Source organism: Capricornis sumatraensis, chromosome 14, assembly GCF_032405125.1.
Source record: "Capricornis sumatraensis isolate serow.1 chromosome 14, serow.2, whole genome shotgun sequence".
Lineage (NCBI taxonomy): Eukaryota > Metazoa > Chordata > Mammalia > Artiodactyla > Bovidae > Capricornis > Capricornis sumatraensis.
In genome coordinates, this window is record NC_091082.1 from 23,149,223 (window position 1) to 23,174,486 (window position 25,264).

Below are 25,264 nucleotides of genomic sequence, written 5' to 3' on the forward strand. Positions count from 1 at the left end.
ATAGAAAATCTTAACAGACCCTTCACAAGCACAGAAGTTGAAACTGTAATCGGAAATCTTCCAGCAAACAAAAGCCCAGGTCCAGACGGCTTCACAGCTGAATTCTACCAAAAATTTCGAGAAGAGCTAACACCTATCCTACTCAAACTCTTCCAGAAAATTGCAGAGGAAGGTAAACTTCCAAACTCATTCTATGAGACCAACATCACCCTAATACCAAAACCTGACAAAGATACTACAAAAAAAGAAAACTACAGGCCAATATCACTGATGAACATAGATGCAAAAATCCTCAACAAAACTCTAGCAATCAGAATCCAACAACACAATAAAAAGATCATACACCATGACCAAGTGGGCTTTATCCCAGGGATGCAAGGATTCTTCAATATCCGCAAATCAATCAATGTAATTCACCACATTAACAAAGTGAAAAATAAAAGCCATATGATTATCTCAATAGATTCAGAGAAAGCCTTTGACAAAATTCAACATCCATTTATAATAAAAACTCTCCAGAAAGCAGGAATAGAAGGAACATACCTCAACATAATAAAAGCTATATATGACAAACCCACAGCAAACATTATCCTCAATGGTGAAAAATTGAAAGCATTTCCCCTAAAGTCAGGAACAAGACAAGGGTGCCCACTTTCAAAGCTGCTGTTCAACATAGTTCTGGAAGTTTTGGCCACAGCAATCAGAGCAGAAAAAGAAATAAAAGGAATCCAAATTGGAAAACAAGAAGTAAAACTCTCACTGTTTGCAGATGACATGATCCTCTACATAGAAAACCCTAAAGACTCCACCAGAAAATTACTAGAGCTCATCAATGAATATAGTAAAGTTGCAGGATATAAAACCAACACACAGAAATCCCTTGCATTCCTATACACTAATAATGAGAAAGTAGAAAAAAAAAATTAAGGAAACAATTCCATTCACCATTGCAATGGAAATAATAAAATACTTAGGAATATATCTACCTAAAGAAACTAAAGACCTATATATCAAAAACTATAAAACACTGAAGAAAGAAATCAAAGAGGACACTAATAGATGGAGAAATATACCACGTTCATGGATCGGAAGAATCAATATAGTGAAAATGAGGATACTACCCAAAGCAATCTACATATTCAATGCAATCCCTATCAAGCTACCAGCGATATTTTTCACAGAGCTAGAACAAATAATTTCAAGATTTGTATGGAAATACCAGAAACCTCGAATAGCCTAAGCAATCTTGAGAAAGAAGAATGGAACTGGAGGAATCAACTTGCCTGACTTCAGGCTCTACTACAAAGCCACAGTCATCAAGACAGTATGGTACTGGCACAAAGACAGAAATATAGATCAATGGAGCAAAATAGAAAGTCCAGAGATAAATCCACACACATATGGACATCTTATCTTTGACAAAGGAGGCAAGAATATACAATGGAGTAAAGACAATCTCTTTTAACAAGTGGTGCTGGGAAAACTGTTCGACCACTTGTAAACAAATGAAACTAGATCACTTTCTAACACCATACACAAAAATAAACTCAAAATGGATTAAAGATCCAAATGTAAGACCAGAAAGTATAAAACTCCTAGAGGAGAATGTAGGCAAAACACTCTCCGACATAAATCACAGAAGGATCCTCTATGATCCACCCCCCAGAATTCTGGAAATAAAAGCAAAAATAAACAAATGGGATCTAATTAAAATTAAAAGCTTCTGCACAACAAAGGAAAATATAAGCAAGGTGAAAAGACAGCCTTCTGAATGGGAGAAAATAATAGCAAATGAAGCAACTGACAAACAACTAATCTCAAAATATACAAGCAACTTATGCAGCTCAATTCCAGAAAAATAAACGACCCAATCAAAAAATGGGCCAAAGAACTAAATAGACATTTCTCCAAAGAAGACATACAGATGGCTAACAAACACATGAAAAGATGTTCAACATCACTCATTATTAGAGAAATGCAAATCAAAACCACAATGAGGTACCACTTCACACCAGTCAGAATGGCTGCAATCCTAAAGTCAGCAAGCAATAAATGCTGGAGAGGGTGTGGAGAAAAGGGAACCCTCCTACACTGTTGGTGGGAACGCAAACTAGTACAGCCACTATGGAGAACAGTGTGGAGATTCCTTAAAAAATTGCAAATAGAACTGCCTTATGACCCAGCAATCCCACTGCTGGGCATACACACCGAGGAAACCAGAATTGAAAGAGACACATGTACCCCAATGTTCATCGCAGCACTGTTTATAATAGCCAGGACATGGAAGCAACCTAGATGTCCCTCAGCAGATGAATGGATAAGAAAGCTGTGGTACACAACACAATGGAGTATTACTCAGCCATTAAAAAGAATACATTTGAATCAGTTCTAATGAGATGGATGAAACTGGAGCTGATTATACAGAGTGAAGTAAGCCAGAAAGAAAAACACCAATACAGTACACTAACACGTATATATGGAATTTAGAAAGATGGCAATGATGACCCTGTATGTGAGACAGCAAAAGAGACACAGATGTGTAGAGTGGACTTTGGGACTCAGAGGGTGAGGGAGAGGGTGGGATGATTTGGGAGAATGGCATTGAAACATGTATACTATCATGTAAGAAATGAATCACCAGTCTATGTCCGACGCAGGATTACAGGATGCTTGGGGCTGATGCACTGGGATGACCCAGAGAGATGTTATGGTGAGGGAGGTGGGAGGGGGGTTCATATTCGGGAACGCATGTACACCTGTGGTGGATTCATGTCAATGTATGGCAAAACCAATACAGTATTGTAAAGTAAAATAAAGTAAAAATAAAAATAAAAAACTGAATATTAAAAAAATAAATAAATCAAACAATGATTAGTAAAGTCAGTTATGAATGATAAAGTATAAAATAAAATTATAAATAGAAATATGCAATATTATTATTATTATTGTATACTCTAGAGGTGGAGGAATAAAATGATTGATAGAAATAGAGGTAATACCTGGGAAATCTCATGGACAGATAAGCCTGGCAGGCTATCATCCATGGGGTCACAAAGAGTTGGACATTACCGAGCAACTGAACACACACACACAGATATTCAAATATTCTTAAAATTTGTGAGACTCTTATTTAAATCCCCTGTATTTATTCTCAAGAACATAGTAATTGAATTAGGAATTGTCTGTATTGAGATAAAATAATCTTGTTTATCCTCTTTCAACAGTTAGCTGTGTAGGATTACATACCAATTTCTAAGATCTCATATGTCAATGAGAATATTTATTTAGAAAGCTTCCTTAAAATGGCAGTATTAGAGTTTGCGTGTATTAATGTGGTATGTATGTTGTTTTGGTGTGTGTTGGGGGGGAAATAAACTACCTGATAGAACAAGATGAAGATTTATATTATCTCAAATTCTAAGTGGTCTTCCCAGGTGGCTCAGTGATAAAGAATTAGCCTGCCAATGCAGGAGATGAGTTCGATCCCTTGATTGGGAAGATTTCCTGGACAAGAAAATGGTAACCTACTCCAGTATTCTTGCCTGGGAAATCCTAGAGACAGAAAATTCTCCTGTTATTCTTTGTTATGAATCATTTAAATTTAATATTATTTATACACATGCATACTTATGTACATGGCTGTATGTGACACATCAACATCAGAAATTATTCTCCTGAATGAAAGAAGGAATATTCAATGTCACCATTGGAGAGCAGCAGTAGATGAGTACACAAGTTTATGTGGTGTTAGAGAAAGAGTAAACCACATCCCCAGTGGTTGGTGTGTGCTCATAGCCAGTCTGGGTTATTCTAAAGGACTTGCTGTTTAGAAAATGTGATAGAATTTTCATAATACAATTATGCATTCTCTCCATGCACCTAAGGTGACATGTCCATCGCTGCCCTGTCTTTGATTATCACCTATGTGTTTTTGACTCCCAAAATAGTGATTCCATGTTTGACATAGCTTCCAAGAAATATACCACATTGTCACATCTTTTTTTTTTAATTTTAAAATATTTATTTTTAAATAAAGAATAATTGCTTTATAGTACTGTGTCAGTTTCTACCAAACATCAACATGAATCAGACATACGTTTACCCATGTTCCCTCCCACTTGAACATCCCTCCCACCACCCTCCCCATAGTATTTTTTAAAATATAAATCTATTTATTTTAATTGAAGGTTAATTACTGTGTTGTTCAAGTCATAGTCAAAATGGTCAAAATCAGGCTTCCTTACATGCTCTTCACAATGGAGTTTCTTTGCCTTATATTTAAATGTTATCACTTAGTCTAGAAACTTCATTCTCAATATTTCATAGTCTTATTAGTTCTAGTTTTTCAAAACCATCTTCTTCAGATAAATTATATTGCCACTGTCCCACTCAGGCCTTCATTATCTTAATAATGACATTAATATCTTCCTAGGTTTGGCTTTCCCCTCACACTGTCCTCTTGTTTTTGTCTTAGTATTAATACCTGTGGGTTTACACAAGAGCATGATTTGTTCTGCAAATAGTTCAGTAAACAAATAAGCAATATCCCCTGTGCTTGGTGGAGCTTGCATTCTAATGAGAGGTGTTGACAATAATCATGATAAATGAGTAAATTATGTAGCATGTTATAAGCTGAAAACTACTGTGGAAAAGATAGAACAGGTAAGGAGCAGAGGAAATAATAGTTGGAATAAAGAAATGTGGGAAGGTATGTTCATTTAACATTGGTTAGTCCAAGTGATCCGGAGAGACATACATTTGAGTAGAAATGAAGAAAGTGAAAGAGTGAGCTCAGAAATATTTTGAGGAAGAGCATTTCAGATACAGGAACAGCAAGTCAAAAATCATGAGACAAGAGAATAGCTAGTGTGTTTTGGGAACAGCAAAGAAGCCATTGTGCTTGGGACAGAGTAAATGACGAAGAGAGGGAGAGATGAGTTAGAGAGGTATTGGGAATCTGGAAAATAGAGCAGCTTTTTAGTCATACCAAAGAGCTCTGGCTTTCACTCTGAGTGAGGTGGGAAGCCATTGTGTGGCTGTGGACTGTGAAATGAAATGAGATCAACAATGTTTTGCAAAACTTTCTGGTTGTTGAGAGTATTTTTGTAAAACCCTAAAATGATTATAATACTCCTCTGCTTTAAAATATATTTGTATTAAAAAAAAATATCCTCAGGATAAATTTCCAGTCTGATATAATCACTTAAACATCTCATCTGATACTATTCATCCCCCATGGCGGGGGGGGGGGGGGGGGGGCGGAATCACTCTATGTGATTCCATAATTAAGTGCTAAGGCTGGACTCGGCAAACCATAACTTTATACAAATGGTGAAGTAATACAAGTAGGAATCATTAGGGATTACTTTGTGTAGGTTTTTGAATACAAGGTCAATCTTGAGGGTAAAAAAAAAAAATCAATTTATCTAAAAGGAGAAAGGTGGGATAAGGTGAAGGATGTTGTATGAGCAAAGGCAGAGAATTAACAAAGTCCAACTGGATGGCAAGATTGCCTGCCTTCTGGGAAAAAAGGGGCAGATGGAGGCCACACAGAAGAGTTTAAATATTGATACCAGCATAAAAAAGTAGGAAATAGTAGATTTTTTAGTAGAAAAATGAAATAATAAAATCAGTCTTTAGACAGTAGTCTGGAAGATGGTTTTGATTTATTGATGAGAGATGAACAAACAAGAAACTAGTCTCATATGAGTCAAAACTTGCTTTCTACCTAAAGGAGCATGCTCTGTCATATCTTGGTAAATTCAGTCTTGGCAAAATCGGTAACCTTTTATGAGTGATGTTGTTGACTAAAGACGGCTTCCATTATTTTCTCTGAAGATTGATGCGTGGCCAAAGGGAAGGAAATGGAATTGAAGATAAAGGCATCATTTGTCTTCTTTCTGCTTAGGTGTATTGTTGATATGTATCAGATCCTAGACATTTTAGTGATGTTTACTGTCCAATGTATGTGTGTGTGACAACTACTAATAGATTGAATGGAAAGAACACGGTAAGGTCTGGTATGTATAATAAAGTTGATGTTTTCTTCTTCAGGTAACAGAAACACGAACAGGTCCTCTTGGCTGCAGTAACTATGACAACCTAGATTCTGTCAGTTCTGTTCTGGTTCAGAGTCCTGAGAATAAGATTCAGTTGCAAGGTATGTAGCTGAAATTTCATTAATTCTCTATGAGCCTGAATGACAGTTATCCAGTTGTGATTTCTTTCTTCTTCTCTTTTTTTTAATAAGCTGTATGTTCAGTATTAGGGTTTTAAAATTCTTACAAAAGGCTTCTAATCTTTAACTGATATAAACATTCTAGACCAGATGAAGAGAATGTTAAAATTCACTTTACTTTTTAAATTAAATAACTGATAAGAATTGAAAATACATCATGATAATATTTTTTTTTCCACACAGTAATCATTGTCTCAATAAATAGCAGTTTTCCTTAGCTTTCCTTGAGCTTTAACTTTTTCCTCATGAAAGTGAAAGCGGTAGTTGCTCAGTCGTGTTGGACTCTTTGCAACCCCATGGACTGTCCATGGAGTTCTCTAGGCCAGAATACAGGAGTGGGTAGCCTTTCCCTTCTCCAGGGGATCTTCCCAACCCAGGGATCGAAAAGTCTCCCACCTTGCAGGAAGATTCTTTACCAGCTGAGGCACGAGGGAAGCCCTTTTTGTAACCATATTTGAGGATACTGTAATGTGAAATTTTGACATTTTAAACATAACTTAATATGATAGTTAAGGCTGCCTGTCTCTTCTGACAAATAGTTATATACTTAAGAGTATATTAACAAAATATTTATACTTGCATTATTTCTTTTATAAAGATAGATTCGTGATAATGGTAATAATTTATTGTCTTCTTTCTATTACTATACTTTGTGAAATAATTCAATAGGGAACTTTTTAAAACCATAATTTTATTTTATCCCCCTAAATGTTTAAGCATGTGTATATCACTCATTCATAAAGACAGGGAAAGGTTATGTATCCACATGTTTAAACATGTACTAGCTGACTAAGTTCAAAAATGCCTTTTTGATGACACATAATCTAAATTTAATTCACTGATCAAAGGGGTAATTTTGAGTTGTTCTTCTCTAGTCTACTTTCTTTAATTGCTTAAATTAAAGCTTTATTTGCATTATTCAGTTTTACATAAAAATGTTTAAAATTTCAGAAGTTTATGGGATTTTCCCTCAATTTTTCCATCTAAAAATTTAAAGGCATCAGGTTATTTAAATTTAACTTAACTAATAAATAGATTTCATTCAATTTAAATTGTACAAAGTCACAGAGAAAGTGCTTACATTTTTAAACTCTAAATGCTATCCAAGTTATTGTTGTCAATCTTAGCTTTAAAGTTATTGAAATACTTTCTCCAATTTAAAATCTCTCATTATTACCTATGATTCTCTGCTATTCACCCCTTTTTTAAATGTATTGACTTTCCATCACAGTATTAATTTTACTAGAAAAAGACAAGGAATTTTTATATCAAATATATTTATTTCAATTGATCAAATTGTATTTATTAACACTTTTGATTTTTATCTTTGTGGATTAACACTATTGATTTACTGTGTTCAGTATTAAGAATATAATATTTAAACATAAAACTTCTACCTCCTGTCAGCCTTGGAAAAAAATCAGCACAAGGAATAAATGAGGAGACATGCCCCTTTTGTGTAACTTTTTTTTCTATTCCTTTCAATTTATGTAAGGCAGAAACCTTCATCTCTTTCACATTTTACTACTTGCTAGGACTAGTTACAACTATATTTGTACCACAGTGCACAAAGTCCCTTGCAAAGATAATACTGTGAAAATCAATATCAAGACCCTCAATATCCCATGTACTCTTTCTTTCTTAAATTTCATCTGTACTTACAATATCATGCTGATGCACCTATTCAATCTCACCTTTAATATATTAAATATATGTATACAAATATTATATAACAAAAAATAGTAGGCCTTCTCCACTAAAAAAAAAAAAAGGAATGCAAAACACTCACCAATTCCAGAATGTTACCATGGTACATCTCTTTGAGAAGTATTTACAAAACCCTGGGTCACTATATGTGGCAATTGCAAAAACTGATGTTTCACGCGAATCTTTTATTAAAATGCTACCATAGGTATTTGTGTCTTTCATAGTTAGCTGGTTTTATGGATAGATGTGCATAGGTATAGATGATGTGTGTGTGTGTGAGAGAGAGAGAGAGAGAGAGAGAGAGAGAGAGAGAGAGACCTTGTGTTTTGCTTGTAAGCATGAGGTGAAGCACTAGAATCAGTGTTTGGTCCATTTGGAGATATTGAGTTCAGCTCTATTATTGACCTTCTTCTTCTGAAGCTCTGGTCTTCTAGAAGAAAAAGAATTGTTCCTGAAGTAGAATTTTATCAGAGCAAAGAAAGCATCAATAAGAATTACTGAGGTACAGCATTAGGCAAAATATTCAAAACGAATTCTATGTCTTAACTCTCTATGTTAGAATTGACATTCATAAATGAGATGTCAGAGGGATGCATTACACATTAGCACATTGATTTTGACTTAAACAAATGAAATCAAATGCTTCCTGGCAGTGAGTAAGCTGGATTTATCTCCTTTCTGTCTGGCTTTGTCAATCAGGTTTCAGAGAGGACACATTTTTTTTTTTTAATTGAAAGATCCATATCTACTACTCTGAAGTATTGATGAAAATACATTTAATACATATGACAAAATGTAATTCATAGGAGTATCAGCAAATACATACTGAAATGAATGATATTCCAATTTTTCAACCCACTTAAGAATTTAACATATCAAACAAGGTACATTTGTGTGAAAGGATAACAGAAGTAATTCAAAGTTATTAAATTTTGGTAGTAATGTTTTGGTAAAGTTCCCAGAAAGTGAATGATCCATGTGATTAGGTAACAAATATTTTTCCACATCAGTTGGTTCCTAATGCTTTATTTCAGCAAAATTGGCACAAGACTGATTATCAACTAGATAATAAATGATGGAGCACTAGGCAATTATTTTTTGCTTATAATAAGAGTCTGATTATATTACTTAAAAAACTATCCTGTTTCCTTTTTTTAATCTATTGATATGTTGGAACACATTTTCTTAGGGCTTGGTGGTGGTGAAGTCAGTAAGTCATGTCTGATTCTAGCAACTCCATGTTATAGCCCACCAGTCTTCTCTGTCCATGGGATTCTCCAGGCAAGAATACTGGAGTGGGTTGTCATTTCCTTTTCTAGGGTTCTTAGAGCTCACATATATAAAAATTAAAATAAGGCAAATAATCTACTTTGAAATAATTCATATTAATTTATATTTCTAGAAAAATCCCACAGTAATTAACAAAGCTCTATCAATTCATTAAATCATGCATTTTCAAGGAACAGATAACATTTGTCTTTAAAAGTTATTTATCAATACTTGTAATACATATAACTATTTAATTGTATATTATTAGTAATTATAATCATTCAAATCATAGTGATTAAATTTTTTTCATTATTAGAAAACTATATTTTATGTAATTCATGCTACAAAATTTTGTATGTTTATAATTTTCAGAAAAACATATATATTTTTTCAATCATTGATTTTTATAGTAGAGACATGACTGTGATTAAAGAAAGATGTTTAGTAATAAAATGTAATATATTAGTACAAAAACTTGTAGGACAGTGAAATGAAATGGTGACTTCAAGGAGAGAACACACACACACACAACACATACATACACACATACACATTGCTCATTTGTTCTTTTTAAAGGAGAATATTGATGCCAGATTGCTGGGATTAGATTCCGTCAGTACATACAGATATGTCATGTAATATTTTTATTTTAAGATATTTATAATACAAGAGATTACCTACTTTTGATCTATTTAATGTATGATAAAAAGTTTAGACATCAACTTCATCACATTCAAGGGAGTCCTTAGGTTTTCACACTCTTCATATTCCTTTCGGTAGTACATGAGCTACTTTTTGTTCAGTCACTCAGTTGTGTCTGTCTCTTTGTGACCCCATGGACTGCAGCATGCTGGGATTCCCTGACCTTCACCATCTCCCAGAGCTTGCACAAACTCATGCCTGTTGAGACATGAGCTATACAGTACTGAAGTTCTCTGGTCAGCTGATCATTTTCAAAATTGTCTGTCTTACTAGTCTTTATGTTTGTGTGATGCAAATTAGAACTTTATTCATCTCTCAAGAATTTATTATATTTCTTAAGTTTTTATTCACCAAATATTGCGTCTTTCTCTACTCTCATCATGAAGTTCCAATTAACTGTGTTATTAGATTATTTAGTCATGACCTATGTGTCTTTTCTTTTGGAAGAAAAGTTATATCCAATATAGACAGCATATTAAAAAGTGAAGACAATACTTTGCCACCAAAGGTCTGTCTAGTCAAAGCTATGGTTTTTCCAGTAGTCATGTGTGAATGTGAGAGCTGGACTATAAAGAAATCTGAGCTCAGAAGAATTGATGCTTTTGAATTGTGGTGTTGGAGAAGACTCTCGAGAGTCCCCTGGACTGCAAGGAGATACAACCAGTCCATCCTAAAGGAAATCAGTCTTGAATATTCACTGGGAGGACTGATGCTGAAGCTGAAACTCCAGTACTTGGGCCACCTGAAGCAAAGAACTGACAACTTGTTTCGAAAAGACTGTGAAGCTGGGAAAGATTGAAGGCAGGAGGAGAAGGGGACGGATGAGGAGAGGATGAGATGGTTGGATGGCATCACCGACTTAATGGATCTGAGTTTGAGTGGACTCCAGCAGTTGATGGACAGGGAGGCCTGGTGTGCTGCAGTCCACGGGGTCACAAAGAGTCAGACATGACTAAGAGACTGAACTATGTGTCCTTTCTACTGTTTTCTGTTCTTTATATCCATTTGCCATTTTATTATTCTGTGTTCAATATTTTTTATGATATATACCAGTTTGCTGTTTATCACTTCATCTGTGGCTAGTCTGCTATTAAATCTATTATTGGTAACTCCTATATGTATGTGTGCGTGTGTTTGTATGTATGTATGTATATGTATATATATTTTATTTGCAGAATTTCCATTTGGTTATAATTTTTAGTTTCCAGTTCTTTGTCAAAATTGTCTATGGTGTTTGTTTAATTCTTTCTTAGGTGACTGACATTAAGTTTTAGTTCATTTTTGATAAACTATTCTTTCTTATTTATATGCTCATTATTTTTATTAAATTTGATGCTGTGCTTTATAAAAACAATTTAAAATTCTTGATCTTTCTTTTCTTCAGAAAAAGTTTACTTTGATTTGCAGTAGCATTTCAATCCATTTTAATTGACTTGTTTGAAAGTATGCTTTAAACCTATGAAATCTAATTTTTTGTTTAATTACTGCTTGAGTATATAGCCCTTATATATTTCAATAAATCTGGATAAATTTAGTATCTTTATCATGACTGGCTCTAAACTTTAATTTTTGATTTGCTAACTGGACAAAACTCTAAGACAAAGGCTATGTGGTTCACCTCAGGGATCCTTTTCTTGTCATGGTAGTTCTAGACATCCTCACTTTTATTGGACTTTGGATCATTTTGAACAGATTTTTAGAAGTTGAATTATAGTTTATTTACAATGTCATGGTAATTTCAAGTGTACAGCAAAGTGATTTTGTGACACATATATATATGTATGAATCTCTCTGCACATACTTTTTAGATTATTTTGCCTTATAAAATATTGACTATTGTTCCCTGCACTATATAGTATAGACAGATTATTTTAATATGCCTTCTAAATATTTTCTAGTTGTTCCTAGTGAGAAGTTTGGTTGAAAAAAATAAAAACTGGTCCTCCAATACTGGACATGGTTATATTTTACTCAGTGGGTTTTCAGCTTGTAACACTTACCCTGCCTCACATGCTCATTTTCACAATATCCCCTAGGCTCAGAACTCTTCTTCCTTAGCTTTGTCTCATAATTGAGGAGACTTTCTAATAATGGTTTCATCAGTATTTGTACTCTGTTGTTTCTGTACATTAACAAAATGTCTATAGGACAGCCCTCAATCCCTCTGAGTTGTCTGTTAAAAGAGTCCAAGTTTTCTCTCTAGGTATTAATTATTGTTTACGTTAATGATCTAGTTTTAATATTAAAGAGTTTTGAGTGGTCTGACTGTAAATCTCTTTTCCAAAAAAAATTGTCATTTTTAATATGGTTTTACAGAATATCAGTTTCCTTTCTTTAGATTGATAGATATATAAAGCAGAGATAACATGCAACAGAAATCCTTGCATGTCTAAAGCTAAACTCATCATTTTGTGCCAGCAATCTTTCCTTCTCAAATTACTTTTCCATCCTTTTCTGTTTCTGCAAAGGCACTATCATTTTTACAGATTGAAAATTATACTGTAACTACTTGGTTTATGACATTTTAAGTGTTATATAAATTCTCCGATTTTCTTTTCATTTTTGATTTTTTTTTAATTGAGATAATCAGTGGGTTCCATATATCTGGTCCAAAGTCCTGAGTCTCATTAACAGGAACTCTGACTTAGCCAGTATTTAACACTGAATATCAGTATTTTCAGATATTAGATATTTCTGAAGTACACAGTCATTTGATGATCTACAGGACTAGACATTTAAGAATATATCTAGCTTTACCATTTTATTCCTCCAAGTCATTTGACATATTTCACCTGCCTTACATCATATAAAGTACTGTCTAGTAGATCCCATTCCTCGTCTCCTGTCTCCTAAAAAATTGCCTTTTATCCCCTTTTCCTTAGTTTAGATATTTTTAGTGTTTTGTCTAAATTAATTTTTTTCTTTATATCTTTTGCATCTAAATTAAAGTACTACTCAGAGTACTTTCATGGTTAAACATCATTTAAATACAAGTGAACTAATTCCTGGTACTTCATCCTGAAATAAGAGCCCCATTAACATTACCCTGGATTTACTTTTCTAAGAAACTCACTCATTGCATTCTCATAGTGCATATGAATTAAAACAATATTACTAATTGCTATTTAAAAAAATATGTTCCATAGTTCATTTGTGCATGATATTGCTAATGTATTATCCCATGGCCGCCCCAAATCTCTTAAAGTTGAAAAGTATCCATGTATCAAATCATGTTCCAGTCTATCTTTTTGATGAAACGTTTTATTAATCTTATGAACCTGATGTGGTTACTTTACCAATTAATTATACCTAGTGAAATATATGTAGCCTGACTCTAGTACTTATTAAGTGCTATTGTATAATAACACTGTATACTTCTAATATTATATATTATATTGCCTCTTCTACTAAATATATTGCAAATGCCTTTAGGGCAAGAATTGGTCATCTTTATGTTGTACTTTCCCTAGAAAGTATCTTCCAAATGGAAGGCATTCAATATTTATTTGAGAAGAAATAAAAATGAATAATAAAGTAATAAATATGTGCTAAGTACTTTTCCTGAAAAATCTATGGTAGCATTAGTCTGAAAAAATGGGATAAGTACAATTGTCAAGATTTTTACAAGACTGACTTTTTCCCCTAAATGTTAATTCATGATTTTAGTTATATTAAACTTGTAGATAATGATTGCATCAAAAAATGTGTTTTTGTTTTGTTTTGCTTCATTTTTTTGTTGTTAGAAATGAAGCATGTAAAAGAGGTAAAAATCAAATTTTGTGGTAAATAGCTGTGAGGTATTGAATAAATTTTCCTTTACTTTTATGTTTATTTTTACCTACTGACTATATTGAATATTTACCCTTTTGATTAGATTTTTGTAGCAAATGCTTAAATGTAAAACTAGTAGAGTTCCCAAAATATTTTTGATAGCCTTATTTTTATTCTTGATATGTTCTTAAGAATTAGTAACTTAACTTGCATGTAGAAAAGTAATAAACGGTATCACTATGACTGATGAGGAATAATCAGTGAAACAACTCAGTCTCTCTGATGACTTCCCTGTAGTCAATTGAAGTGATCATTTGAAAAACATACACATATATATTTATGTGTTTTAATGACATGAGATACAGCAACAGTTCATAACACTTTTGCCAATGTTGCAAATAATACCTAAGTAGAGATAAGCTGATAGTTTGAAGGTAAAATAAAAATATTGGAAGTATTTGAAAATAAGTGGAAAAGAAATGCATACATCTCATTTCAAAATATATAAAGGTAAGTTCTATCTACATTACATAAAAATAATCAAATATTCTGATCAATAAATTAAAACAGCCAATTAAATCAATTTTAAAAATAAAATCAGATTCTTGAAAAGTGCTTGGAGTTAGTATATGTTGAAAAAAATGATAAACATTTGCAAATTTTTCAGAATTCAGTATTTTTTCTAATGATCATATTAAAATATGCATAAATCTGTAACAATATGCTACATATTGACATTTTCTGAATATTGTAATTATGTATTATATTTTGCCTTTATCAAAATGAATTACCTTTTTTGATTTGTTCTTTAAGGGCTGCAAGTTCTACTTCCAGACTACCTTCAGGAGCGTTTTGTACAAGCAGCTTTGAGCTATATTGCTTGCAACTCAGAGGGAGAGTTTATCTGCAAGGACAATGACTGCTGGTGTCATTGTGGCCCCAAGTTCCCAGAATGCAATTGCCCTTCCATGGACATTCAAGCCATGGAAGAGAATCTTCTTCGCATAACTGAAACCTGGAAAGCCTACAACATTGACTTTGAGGAATCAGGTAAGACATATATTTTTATCTAACACTTCTAAATTATACCCAAAAAAATGTTATATTGAACAGACAATTTTACCCTTTTGGAAGAAAGTATTACATACTTGGAAGAATTTTTTTTTTTTTTTTTTTGTCACTTGAAAGAAATTTGTTCGACTTGTTCTTATTCTTTGGCTGTGGATATTGCTTTTATTGTTGGTTATTCAGTATTTTACTGAAACCCTATGTGGTACTTTTTGTATGCTATGTACTATGGTAGTAGAACCTAGCCCTCTCTTGAGCTGACATATTAATCATTTAATAAAGAAGGTCCCTGCCTTATTCAACATAAGAATTTAAACTATGGACTGAAAAAAAGTGCACAGCCTAGAAGTTGAGAATTATGTAATTATGTTTTATTTGGTGGATTTTCTGAGCTCTTCAAGGGCTCTGAAGAGACAGAACTCTCAGGTCGCTCTGAGGGATGGCCCCAAGAGGTAAGGAAGGAGCCAGGATTACAGAGGAGTTTTTGGAACAAAGACCAGGTAGTTGGAACATCAGAAGATACTGTTGATTAAGGAAAACCTGACATCTCAAGTTAAGGAATTGACTGCTTTTCTGTGTACTGTGTTGTTTAGTATCTAAGTTGTGTCTGACATTTTTGTGACCCTGTAGACCCTGGACTATGGCTCACCAGGTTCCTCTGTCCATAGGATTTTTCAGGCAAGAATACTGGAGTGCATTGCCATTTCCTTCTCTATTTCAATGTAAGAGAAGATGAAAAGTCAAGGCTGATGGAAGCCTTTCCTGTCTTATGCACTTCAGCTTTTGGGGCCAATATCCTATGCTTTTCCTGAGTCACCTTAGGGTGCAACCTGGCAGGGCTGCTGCAGTATCTGATAGGTTGATGGTTTGAATCCTGTTTCCATCTTGCATTCCCTCTGGGCTCACGTTGGGGGAGCTGTGGCGGTTCAAAGTCCAGACAGCCTGTGTTTACTGACATGGCAGGTGGCTTTCTTAGTCCCATACCTCTGATTCCCTTCTGGACTATTCTCATGGGCCCTGAGTTCCACTTCTGAGGCAAGATCCAGAGAAGGATTTTTCTATACTTTCTGCACATTAAAGGGAATCTCATGAATGTGCACTTTTACTCTACTACTTATTTTTAAACCAAATTTAGATCAGCTTTGATCTAGTAACGTCTGTGGAGTTTGTTTCTGCAATTTCTGAATTCTTATGAGTGCATACTTGTGTCTCCCATATTGTTACTTATAGAATAGACTGTTACCTGTAATGGCCTTCATTTCATAAAGCAATGAACTTTAATAAAGAGTTGAGTGCCTCAATATAAAATGGAAAATGGTGACAACAACATATATGATCATTCTTGTTAGTAGAATAATAAAAATCCTCAGAATGTGGCAAGTATAATTATTTAGCATTTAGTCAAAAGTGTTGGACATGACTAAGTTTCAAATTGGCAAAGAGATTTTAATTGCCAAGAGGTCAGATTATATTCTTGAAAGTTATAATATTGCCAGTGAACTCACTTAAAACAATGACAATGAAATTTAATATATGTTCACAATCAGTTCAGTTCAGTCGCTCAGTTGTGTCCGACTCTTTGCAACCCCGTGTTCACAATAAAAACCCTTAATTTAGGCATAGAAAGAACATATCTCAACATAATAAAGGCTGTATATGACAAGCCCACAGCTAACATCGGACACGAAAAACACCATAGATGTTTTCAACAAGCCCCTCACCATTTTGTACAGTAGAACCACAAAATTATAAAATAAAATGGAAGGTAATAGACCTAGGAAAAGTTCATAGATACATGTTTTCTTTACATATATATATATATATATATATATATGTATATATTAATCAAAATAGTGTATAATAAATTATCCTCCTCAATTTTAGAAATATTTCTGTTTATATAAAAATGAAAAACTGTCTAGAATTAAGCAGTTTCTTGACATTGTCAGAATGAATTTCTAAACTCAAATTCTTCCTTTTAGTTTTTCTATAGAACACTCATAAGTAATATATTAGAAACCTAATTTTATATTCAAGTAGAACCATCTGATGTTTAAAAATAATGATGAAATGCAACATTTTTTTATTTTTATTTTTTTTTAATTTTAAAATCTTTAATTCTTACATGTGTTCCCAAACATGAACCCCCCTCCCACCTCCCTCCCCATACAACAACCATTAGAAGCTTTGCTGGTTTCTCTTTTGCCCATCAGCCACTCTGCTTTGTGAAATGGTGAGTCCTCAGCCTCTGTTCACATACATAAATAAATTAATGAATAAAACAAGAAAGAAAGAAGGAAAGAAAGACAGAAAGGAAGCAAAGTAGAAAAAAAAAAAAAGTTGTGAATCTTAAGCTTGTATCTTGTGCCAGGAATTTTAGTCCACGCAGTTGTGACTTTTATGATCTATTATATATTTAAATATATAATTTTAAAAACTCATCAACTTTTAGTTACTATCAACAGATGTATTGGCCTACTTCAATCTACAACATATCACCTGAAACAAACCCCCAGTTTTCACTTGGTGACTTTCTAAAATATTCTCTCAAAGCAAAATAATATGGGTAGCATTCCTACGTGAATTCTATAGACTTGGGGTTCTAAGATTCTCTGATTTAACATACCACACACTGTAATATGTAGACAGAAGGTTCGTTTTTTCTCTTTAAATTTAACCCTAAGAAGACTACTTTATATTATAGCTTATCTAAAAATGTTGCATTTCAAATTGTTGCAGAGAAAAAACGAACCTTCTGTCTACATATTACAGTGTATGGTATGTTAAATCAGAGAATCTTAGAACCCCAAGTCTATAGAATTCACGTAGGAATGCTACCCATATTATTTTGCTTTGAGAGAATATTTTAGAAAGTCACCAAGTGAAAACTGGGGGTTTGTTTCAGGTGATATGTTGTAGATTGAAGTAGGCCAATACATCTGTTGATAGTAACTAAAAGTTGATGAGTTTTTTAAATTATACATTTAAATATATAATAGATCATAAAAGTCACAACTGCGTGGACTAAAATTCCTGGCACAAGATACAAGCTTAAGATTCACAACTTTTTTTTTTTTTTTCTACTTTGCTTCCTTTCTGTCTTTCTTTCCTTCTTTCTTTCTTGTTTTATTCATTAATTTATTTACGTATGTGAACAGAGGCTGAGGACTCATCATTTCACAAAGCAGAGTGGCTGATGGGCAAAAGAGAAACCAGCAAAGCTTCTAATGGTTGTGGAGAGTAGAATGACAAAATTTTAGCCTCAGTAGGCCTAAAGAAGTTTAATTTACCACAAGATATTTGCTGAATTTCAGATAGTGCTGGATGCTAAAGAAGTATTCAAAAATCTTTGCAAGCAGATGAAATTTACCACAGACTTTCAAGTGCTTGAGGGATTAAAGCTCTCCATAGGGAGGAGATTGAAAATAGAACAGGAAAGGATGGGATACTCCAGAGAGAATGAGGTAGTACCACTGTTTCTAGAACTGCTTTTCCTTAAAGCGCATTTGTCATTTCAGGGCAGAGTACGAAACTGAAAATTTAGGACTAGTCCCAGGAAAATGCTGGTATTCCAGGACAGAGAAATCAGATGAAAATTTTGCAGTCACAGCTGATTGAACTAAGAAAATTAGAGGCTTAAGGAATTTTAAATATATGTTCCGTGCCCTCTTTAAGACATTTGCCTTAACCTGTGGTAGATGACTAAAGAGATAAACTAAAAACCTCTACATGATAGAATTGCATCTTCTTCAGTGTTACAGGCCTGTAGTAGCATATGCTCACTAGGTCCCTAACAGAAAGCTCTGAAGCATCATGCCCTAAGAACAGGGGAGAGTCAGAGCTAGATTGAGTTTTATGTAAGCATAACACAGCACAGATACAGCTCAAATCTTGATCCTAAAGAAGTTATCCTTAAAAGATCAACTCCGTATGATGTTTGTTAAATATAAAGAGGGTGGTCTCTTTAGGAGAAAAAATGTTTTCTAAAACCTCTGCAGTTCTTTTTATTTATGATGAACATAAATCTCTAATCATCAGCATGTGAGTAGACCTTATGGCTAATATCAAAAGGAAAAGAAACCAGTCCTCCCACGTCATTCAGTGGTAAACAATCTTCCTGCCAATGCAGGAGATGTGGGTTCAATCCCTGGGTTGGGAAGATCCCCTGGAGGAGAAAATGGCAACATGCTCTAGTATTCTTGCCTGAAACAAACCCCATGGACAGGAGCCCGCTGGGGTCACAAAGAGTTGGACATGACTAAGAGACTGAGCGCACATGAACCAACAACAGATGTAAGATGATTCAGATATAGAAATTAGCAAGAACGATGTTCACATAGTTATCATGAAAATGTTCAAAAAATGAAAGGAAAGGAAGGATAAAATAGGTGGAGTATTGCAGAAGTCACCCGAGATTTGGGTGATTTATGAAACAATCTAAAGGACATTCTAAAATATCAAAATTCAGTATCTGAAATCAATAATTCAAAATTTTGTTCTGGTAAAAATCTTGGCTTAGTGGATGACAGGATCAGTGAACATGGAGACAAGTAAATAAAATCAAAACGGTGAAATGGGATCAGTGAGGAAACCAACAACAAAATACTAGATAGATGCATGAGAAGCATGAGATATGCTTGAAAGGTCTAAGGTATTTTACAGTTTGAGACACAAGAAGAATGAAGGGGAAAATGGAATACACCTAGGTAAAAATGTAAAGGATATAGATTTTTTAAAAACTGAAAACCCACATTCAACCTACAGATTCAGAAAGCACAATGAACACAAAAAGGCAAATTCAAGCAAAACCACAGTTAGGCATATCTGTTGAAACAAAGAATAAAATTCTTCCAATGTAACTAGAGAAAAAAGAAAAACATTACTTTCATTGGACTAATAATAAGCCTGACTTATCAAAACAAAAACACAAACAGATTTTGGCATCTTTATAGTGCTAAAAATATAACAATCTAGAATTATGTACCACTAAAAAAAAAATGAAGGTGAAAATAAAGATGTGTTCAGACAAGAAATGCTAATGGAAACTTGACCATGTAAAGGGGAAGAGGAATGCCAGAGATAGCAAATGTGTGTGAGAAAATATAAGTGAATATCACCTGTACAAAATAATAATTATGAGGTTATGTGGAAATAAAATATATGTAAGATTTTAACGTATGACAATAGTGTAATAATGAGTGGTAAATGGAAAGAGTTTCTAAGAATCCCAAGTTACTAGCGTTGTTGAGGATGTGCTAAGAGAGGTACTTTGCACTAGAGTGAAATAAATCAAGAATAACATCTGGAATATTCACTAAAATAAGAAAAATGTCTATAGCTAAGAAAATAGGATAAAACATTTTTGATCACCCTATAACAAGACAATAACAGAGAAAACAGAAAAAAAAATTATCTGGGTCAAATAGATAAATAGAGGAAGGTTTAGATTGTCTAGATAGAAATCCAAAAGAAATATGTACATATTTGCAACAATGAATACCCATAAATGTACAAGAATGTTCACAGTAGCATTATGCTTAATAATCTTAAGGTGAAAGCTACTAAATGTTCATCCACAAAGACAGAGTAAGAAATTGTATATTTACACAATGGCATTCTATAAAGGGATAAAACTATCCATCCAGAATAATATGAATAAATCTCTTTAATATCAATTGAAAAAAAACTGAAATATATACATATTTCAAAAAGAAATTGAAATATATACATATATTTATATGTGTGTATGTGCTCAGTGGCTCAACCATTTCTGACTCTTTACAACCCCATGGACTCTAGCCCACCAGCCTCCTCTGTCCATGGGATTTTTCTAGGGAAGAATACTGGAGTGGGTTGCCATTTCCCAATGGGCAAATTTGAACTGTGCTAGTCCAAATCAGGATTATGATGCCTTTGCTGAGGCAAGGGCTGATGCAATGGATAAAGGTCTGCATGTCTTGCTGCTGCTACTGCTAAGTCGCATCAGTTGTGTCCGACTCTGTGCAACCCCATAGACGGCAGCCAACCAGGCTTCCCCGTCCCTGGGATTCTCCAGGCAACAACACTGGATTGGATTGCCATTTCCTTCTCCAATGCATGAAAGTGAAAAGTGAAAGGGAAGTCGCTCAGTTGTGTCTGACCCTCAGTGACCCCATGGACTGTACCCTCCCAGGCTCCTCTGTCCATGGGATTTTCCAGGCAAGAGTACTGGAGTGGGGTGCCATTGCCTTCTCCCTGCATGTCTTATTTGGTATTAAAAAAACCTCAAGATTCCTTAATACATGGGTTGGCTACCATTGTATGTTGGGTTTCTGAAGATTTTCTGGGTTTACACTTATGTGCATCTTACTGTATTTGTAACATAATTTAATTGCAAATTTAAAAATAAAAATAAGAATTTTGATATCTAAACAATATAAAGAACATGATCTCAGAATAAGTGAATCAATATTTTAAAATTTTGCTACATAGTGTATGCCTAAATGGTAGTAATTTAGTCAAAATTTAGTCAGAAATATTCAATGTCCAGAGGTTTTGAACTGCTAGTTTAAAGGTAATATTATTAATACAATCAGATGCTTTAATCTTAACTCATATTAGCAGTAGCAGTAGCATATGCCCATCTTAAATTTAAAACTTGACTCTTATTGTACTGGTTCACTTGTGTTAATATTGAGAAAACAATGATTTAGGATAAATCTATTTTTTTGCATGATATTTCTGAAACTGTCTATAATGTTGAAAATGTTTATATTTAATTATTTGTTTCAATTGGTGCGTAGTGTATTTAGCTGATTCGTATCTAATGGGAGGAGTGACCTTAGTTTGATATAAATTTTTTGACCCTTCATAGGTAGTGTGGAGGGTATTCTTTTATCACTTTCAACATATAGATAGTTAAAAATGAACCTCAAATTTTATTACTATATTAGATCTTTAGTAAAAGATAACATTCACTCTTGGAACTAAACAACTGATAAAATATTCTGTTTTTACTGGTTTTCTCTCAAAACTAGTAAAATCCATGGGTAATCACATTTGATAGATTTTAAAAGAGCTTTTTATTGATAAATAAAACATTTTACCTCATAGAGGTAAAGAAAATACAAGAAGTATGAGGCAGGTACTTAACTGGGAAAAGATTTGTAAATCGTTCCCACCCACCACAGGCAACTTTAAGTTGACAGACTTTATTCTTGGTACCTGGACTGTAAGGAAATGCACCAACTTATTTCATACTCCTAGTGATTGGGAAAGCAGTGACAGTATGTCAAGGAAACTCTTTAGAAGTTTCCTTGAATTTTAGGTAAAATGCATAGTTATTTGTGTATATGTGTCTACAAGCCTAAAATTCAAATACAGGTATATTCTAGGTAGACTATGCAAGTTAGAGTGGGATTTTGGGTTACTTTCAAACATTTAACTCAAATTAGCTTATTTTTTTTTATTTAAAATTTGCATTTAAAGTGCAAATAATATATCTAAAAGTTATTTTGATTGAAGCTGAGAAAAAAAATATTTGTACCTGTTATTTTATCAAAATAGAATAATGTGTCTGCATATAGGAAATACTTTCTTAAGTCCAAATAGCGTTAAGTGTAGAAGTGTGTAAATTATAGTACACATAGTAACCATACAGAATGCAGATGCCTGCCATCACACAAACAAAAAAACAAAATGTACTGTAAATTGTATCGGGTCACGATAACTTGCAAATTTCTTTCTGTTGTATGTGTTTTCTATTGCCACTGAGTAAAACTAAATCAGTAAAATCAGTATTTTCTGTTATCACCATGAATAAAAGTATATCTAATTAGCATATAATGCTAAGCTCTTTTTTATTTGATTACGTATGATTCATTTTGTTCTGTTAAAAAGAGTCCTGGAAAATATACCTTTTATAGCCTGCAAAAATTCCAAAATAGAATGTATTTCCCTTTTCATATTTTGCCATCTTAGAGAAGTATTGATTGGAATATTTATATTTTAAACAAATCTATCCATTCTAGACCTTTATATTTTGAGAAACAAAAGAATGTTATTTAATAAGAAATAATGACGGCATATATGTAACACTGATTATAGCAAAATAGAGCATATAGGGAAAGATACAGAGAAAAACAGAGGCAGAGAAAAAACCTTCACATGCACCCTCACAGTCACAGTGCCAAACAAAAACTAGTTAATATATTATATTTAATTAGATAAAAACAAAAAGTATGTTACCAATTATTTAGAGATAATTTCTACCCAGATTTGGATCAAGGATTCAAACCTAATGAAAAAGCTGGAAGTCTTTACAGTTTTACCAATACATCTAAATTATTAAAACCACAATTTATTTGAATTTGGATTATGCAACTATTTAATAAAATTGCCAGGAAAAAAAAAAAAAAGCAAAAACTAAATAGCACTGTGGTATTTTTCCCATGTCACATTCTGGATTATCCTCAATTATTTCTAGATTAAAAAGAATCAATAATTTAACCTGTAGCTATGTCATATGATGATAGAAGTAATACATAAGCTTAAGAAAAAAATAACAGGCCTGGTTTATAAAGAACATAAATCTTTTAGAAAGTTTTGACATGGCTTCTTTACTCTTTAGAAAAATGGTGTTAGTACTTGGTGCATAGAAAATCTAGGTGTACAGTATGCTGTCAACATAGATTGTTATCAAGATCATGCCCTATTACATTTAATAATACTCATTTGATGAACCAAGAATGGCAGCTGAAGGCCACCTTGATAATGAACTTGTCTAGATGTTACTTGCGGAGAAGGCAATGGCAACCCACTCCAGTACTGTTGCCTGGAAAATGCCATGAATGAAGGAGCCTGGTAGGCTGCAGTCCATGGGGTCACGAAGAATCAGACATGACTGAGAGACTTTCCTTTCACTTTTCACTTTCATGCATTGGAGAAGGAAATGGCAACCCACTCCAGTGTTCTTGCCTGGAGAATCCAGGGATGGGGGAGCCTGGTAGGCTGCCGTCTATGGGGTTGCACAGAGTTGGACACAACTGAAGCGACTTAGCAGCAGCAGATGTTACTTGCTGAGAATACTGTCCATTTGATAATTCATCTGAAAATGGATAAACTTTCTACTGCTGTATGGCAAAATGTAATATTAAAGTTGGGTTAACTTGATTTACAAACTTAAAAAAAATAATGTATTTCTTTCTTGTTATTTTTATGTAAACTATTCTTAACTTTCTTTCTCAGAAGTAGCTTTTCCCTCAGATGATATTTAGTTATCAATTTATGCAAAAAGACTATTTTCCAAGGAAAATAAGTACATCTATATAAAATATTTGACATTTAACTATCAGTCCATTTTGCATATTATAACTTGAATAAAATTCTAGTTGCCTTTCAGTGTTCTTTTTCTTTCTTTCATATAAAACACCCCGATTTTTCTTCCAGGAGCCCCCATTCCCATTCTTAGTAATACACAGCTTATGGGACTTAACTCATAATGACATCCAGAACTGCTCTCTGATGAATGCAAATGAATCACAAGAATCCATTCTCCCAGCTACAAAGATCAGTTCAAGACATATGAAAAATTGGGTCAATGATACACAGAAATATATTTCCTAGGAGTATCTCAGAGACATGGAAGATTCTCTGCTTCCCCAATAGTTATAGGAAGTGCTGTTCATTTTCCTTCTCAGATATGAAAAGATAACAAGGTCAGAAGAATGTTAGGGAACCATCTCGCCACCACAGGAGTTGCTTGAACCATGTGAGGTGGAAAACACTGAAATCAAAATGTTTTTAAATTTTAAACTTCATATGATTTTTAGCTGGCAGTCTTTTTTTTTTTTTTCTTTTTTTGCATTTCAACTCATGTTTTATCCACTGGAGTTCAGTCAATTTCATGGACCTAACCCTAACCCACTGGAGTTCAGTCAAGTCCATGGGCCAGTGGTTACCAGGTCCAAGCTCATACTGCTCACTACATGACAAGCCAATAAGTAGAGAGATGAGTTGTTGGGGCAAAGAAAAGTGGCTTTATTCAGAAAGCTGGCAGATCAAGAACATGGTAGGCTAGTGTCCCAAAGAACCATCTCACCCTATTTTGAATTCAGGCTTCTTTTATACTAAAAGAGGAAGGGATACAGTTGGTTTTTGCAAACTTCTTGCTTTCAGAATCCTTTGTTCTTGCTGCTGTTTACATAGATCAGGTTGTGATGTTCCTATAAACCTCTAACAAGACAAATATTATTCTCTATTTTGCAACTTTTAATCTCTATATGAATGGAAAAGTGTTATACCTTTAAAGGTCAGAGCCATGAGAATGACTCTTGTATATTTTAGACTATAGCCAACATTCTTGCATCTGGGCATGCTAAGTCACTTCAGTTGTATCTCTTAGCGACCCTTTGAACTGTGGCCAACTAGGCTTCTCTGTCTATTGGATTCTCCAAGTGAGTATACTGGGGTAGGCTGTCATGCTCTCCTCCAGGGGATCTTCCCAAGCCAAGGATTGAACCCACTTCTCAT

General features: G+C 33.8%; 1 protein-coding gene across 2 annotated transcripts in view; it reads left to right on the forward strand.

Annotated features, from left to right (window-relative positions):
- Window positions 1-25,264, forward strand: part of BRINP3 (BMP/retinoic acid inducible neural specific 3) — a 449,727-nt gene that overhangs the window by 275,041 nt on the left and 149,422 nt on the right. For both annotated transcript variants that reach the window (XM_068986582.1, XM_068986583.1), the window contains 2 exons: window positions 6,055-6,160; window positions 14,501-14,737. In XM_068986582.1, coding sequence (XP_068842683.1) covers window positions 6,055-6,160; window positions 14,501-14,737 — 343 coding nt within the window. The remainder of the gene's footprint in view (window positions 1-6,054; window positions 6,161-14,500; window positions 14,738-25,264) is intronic.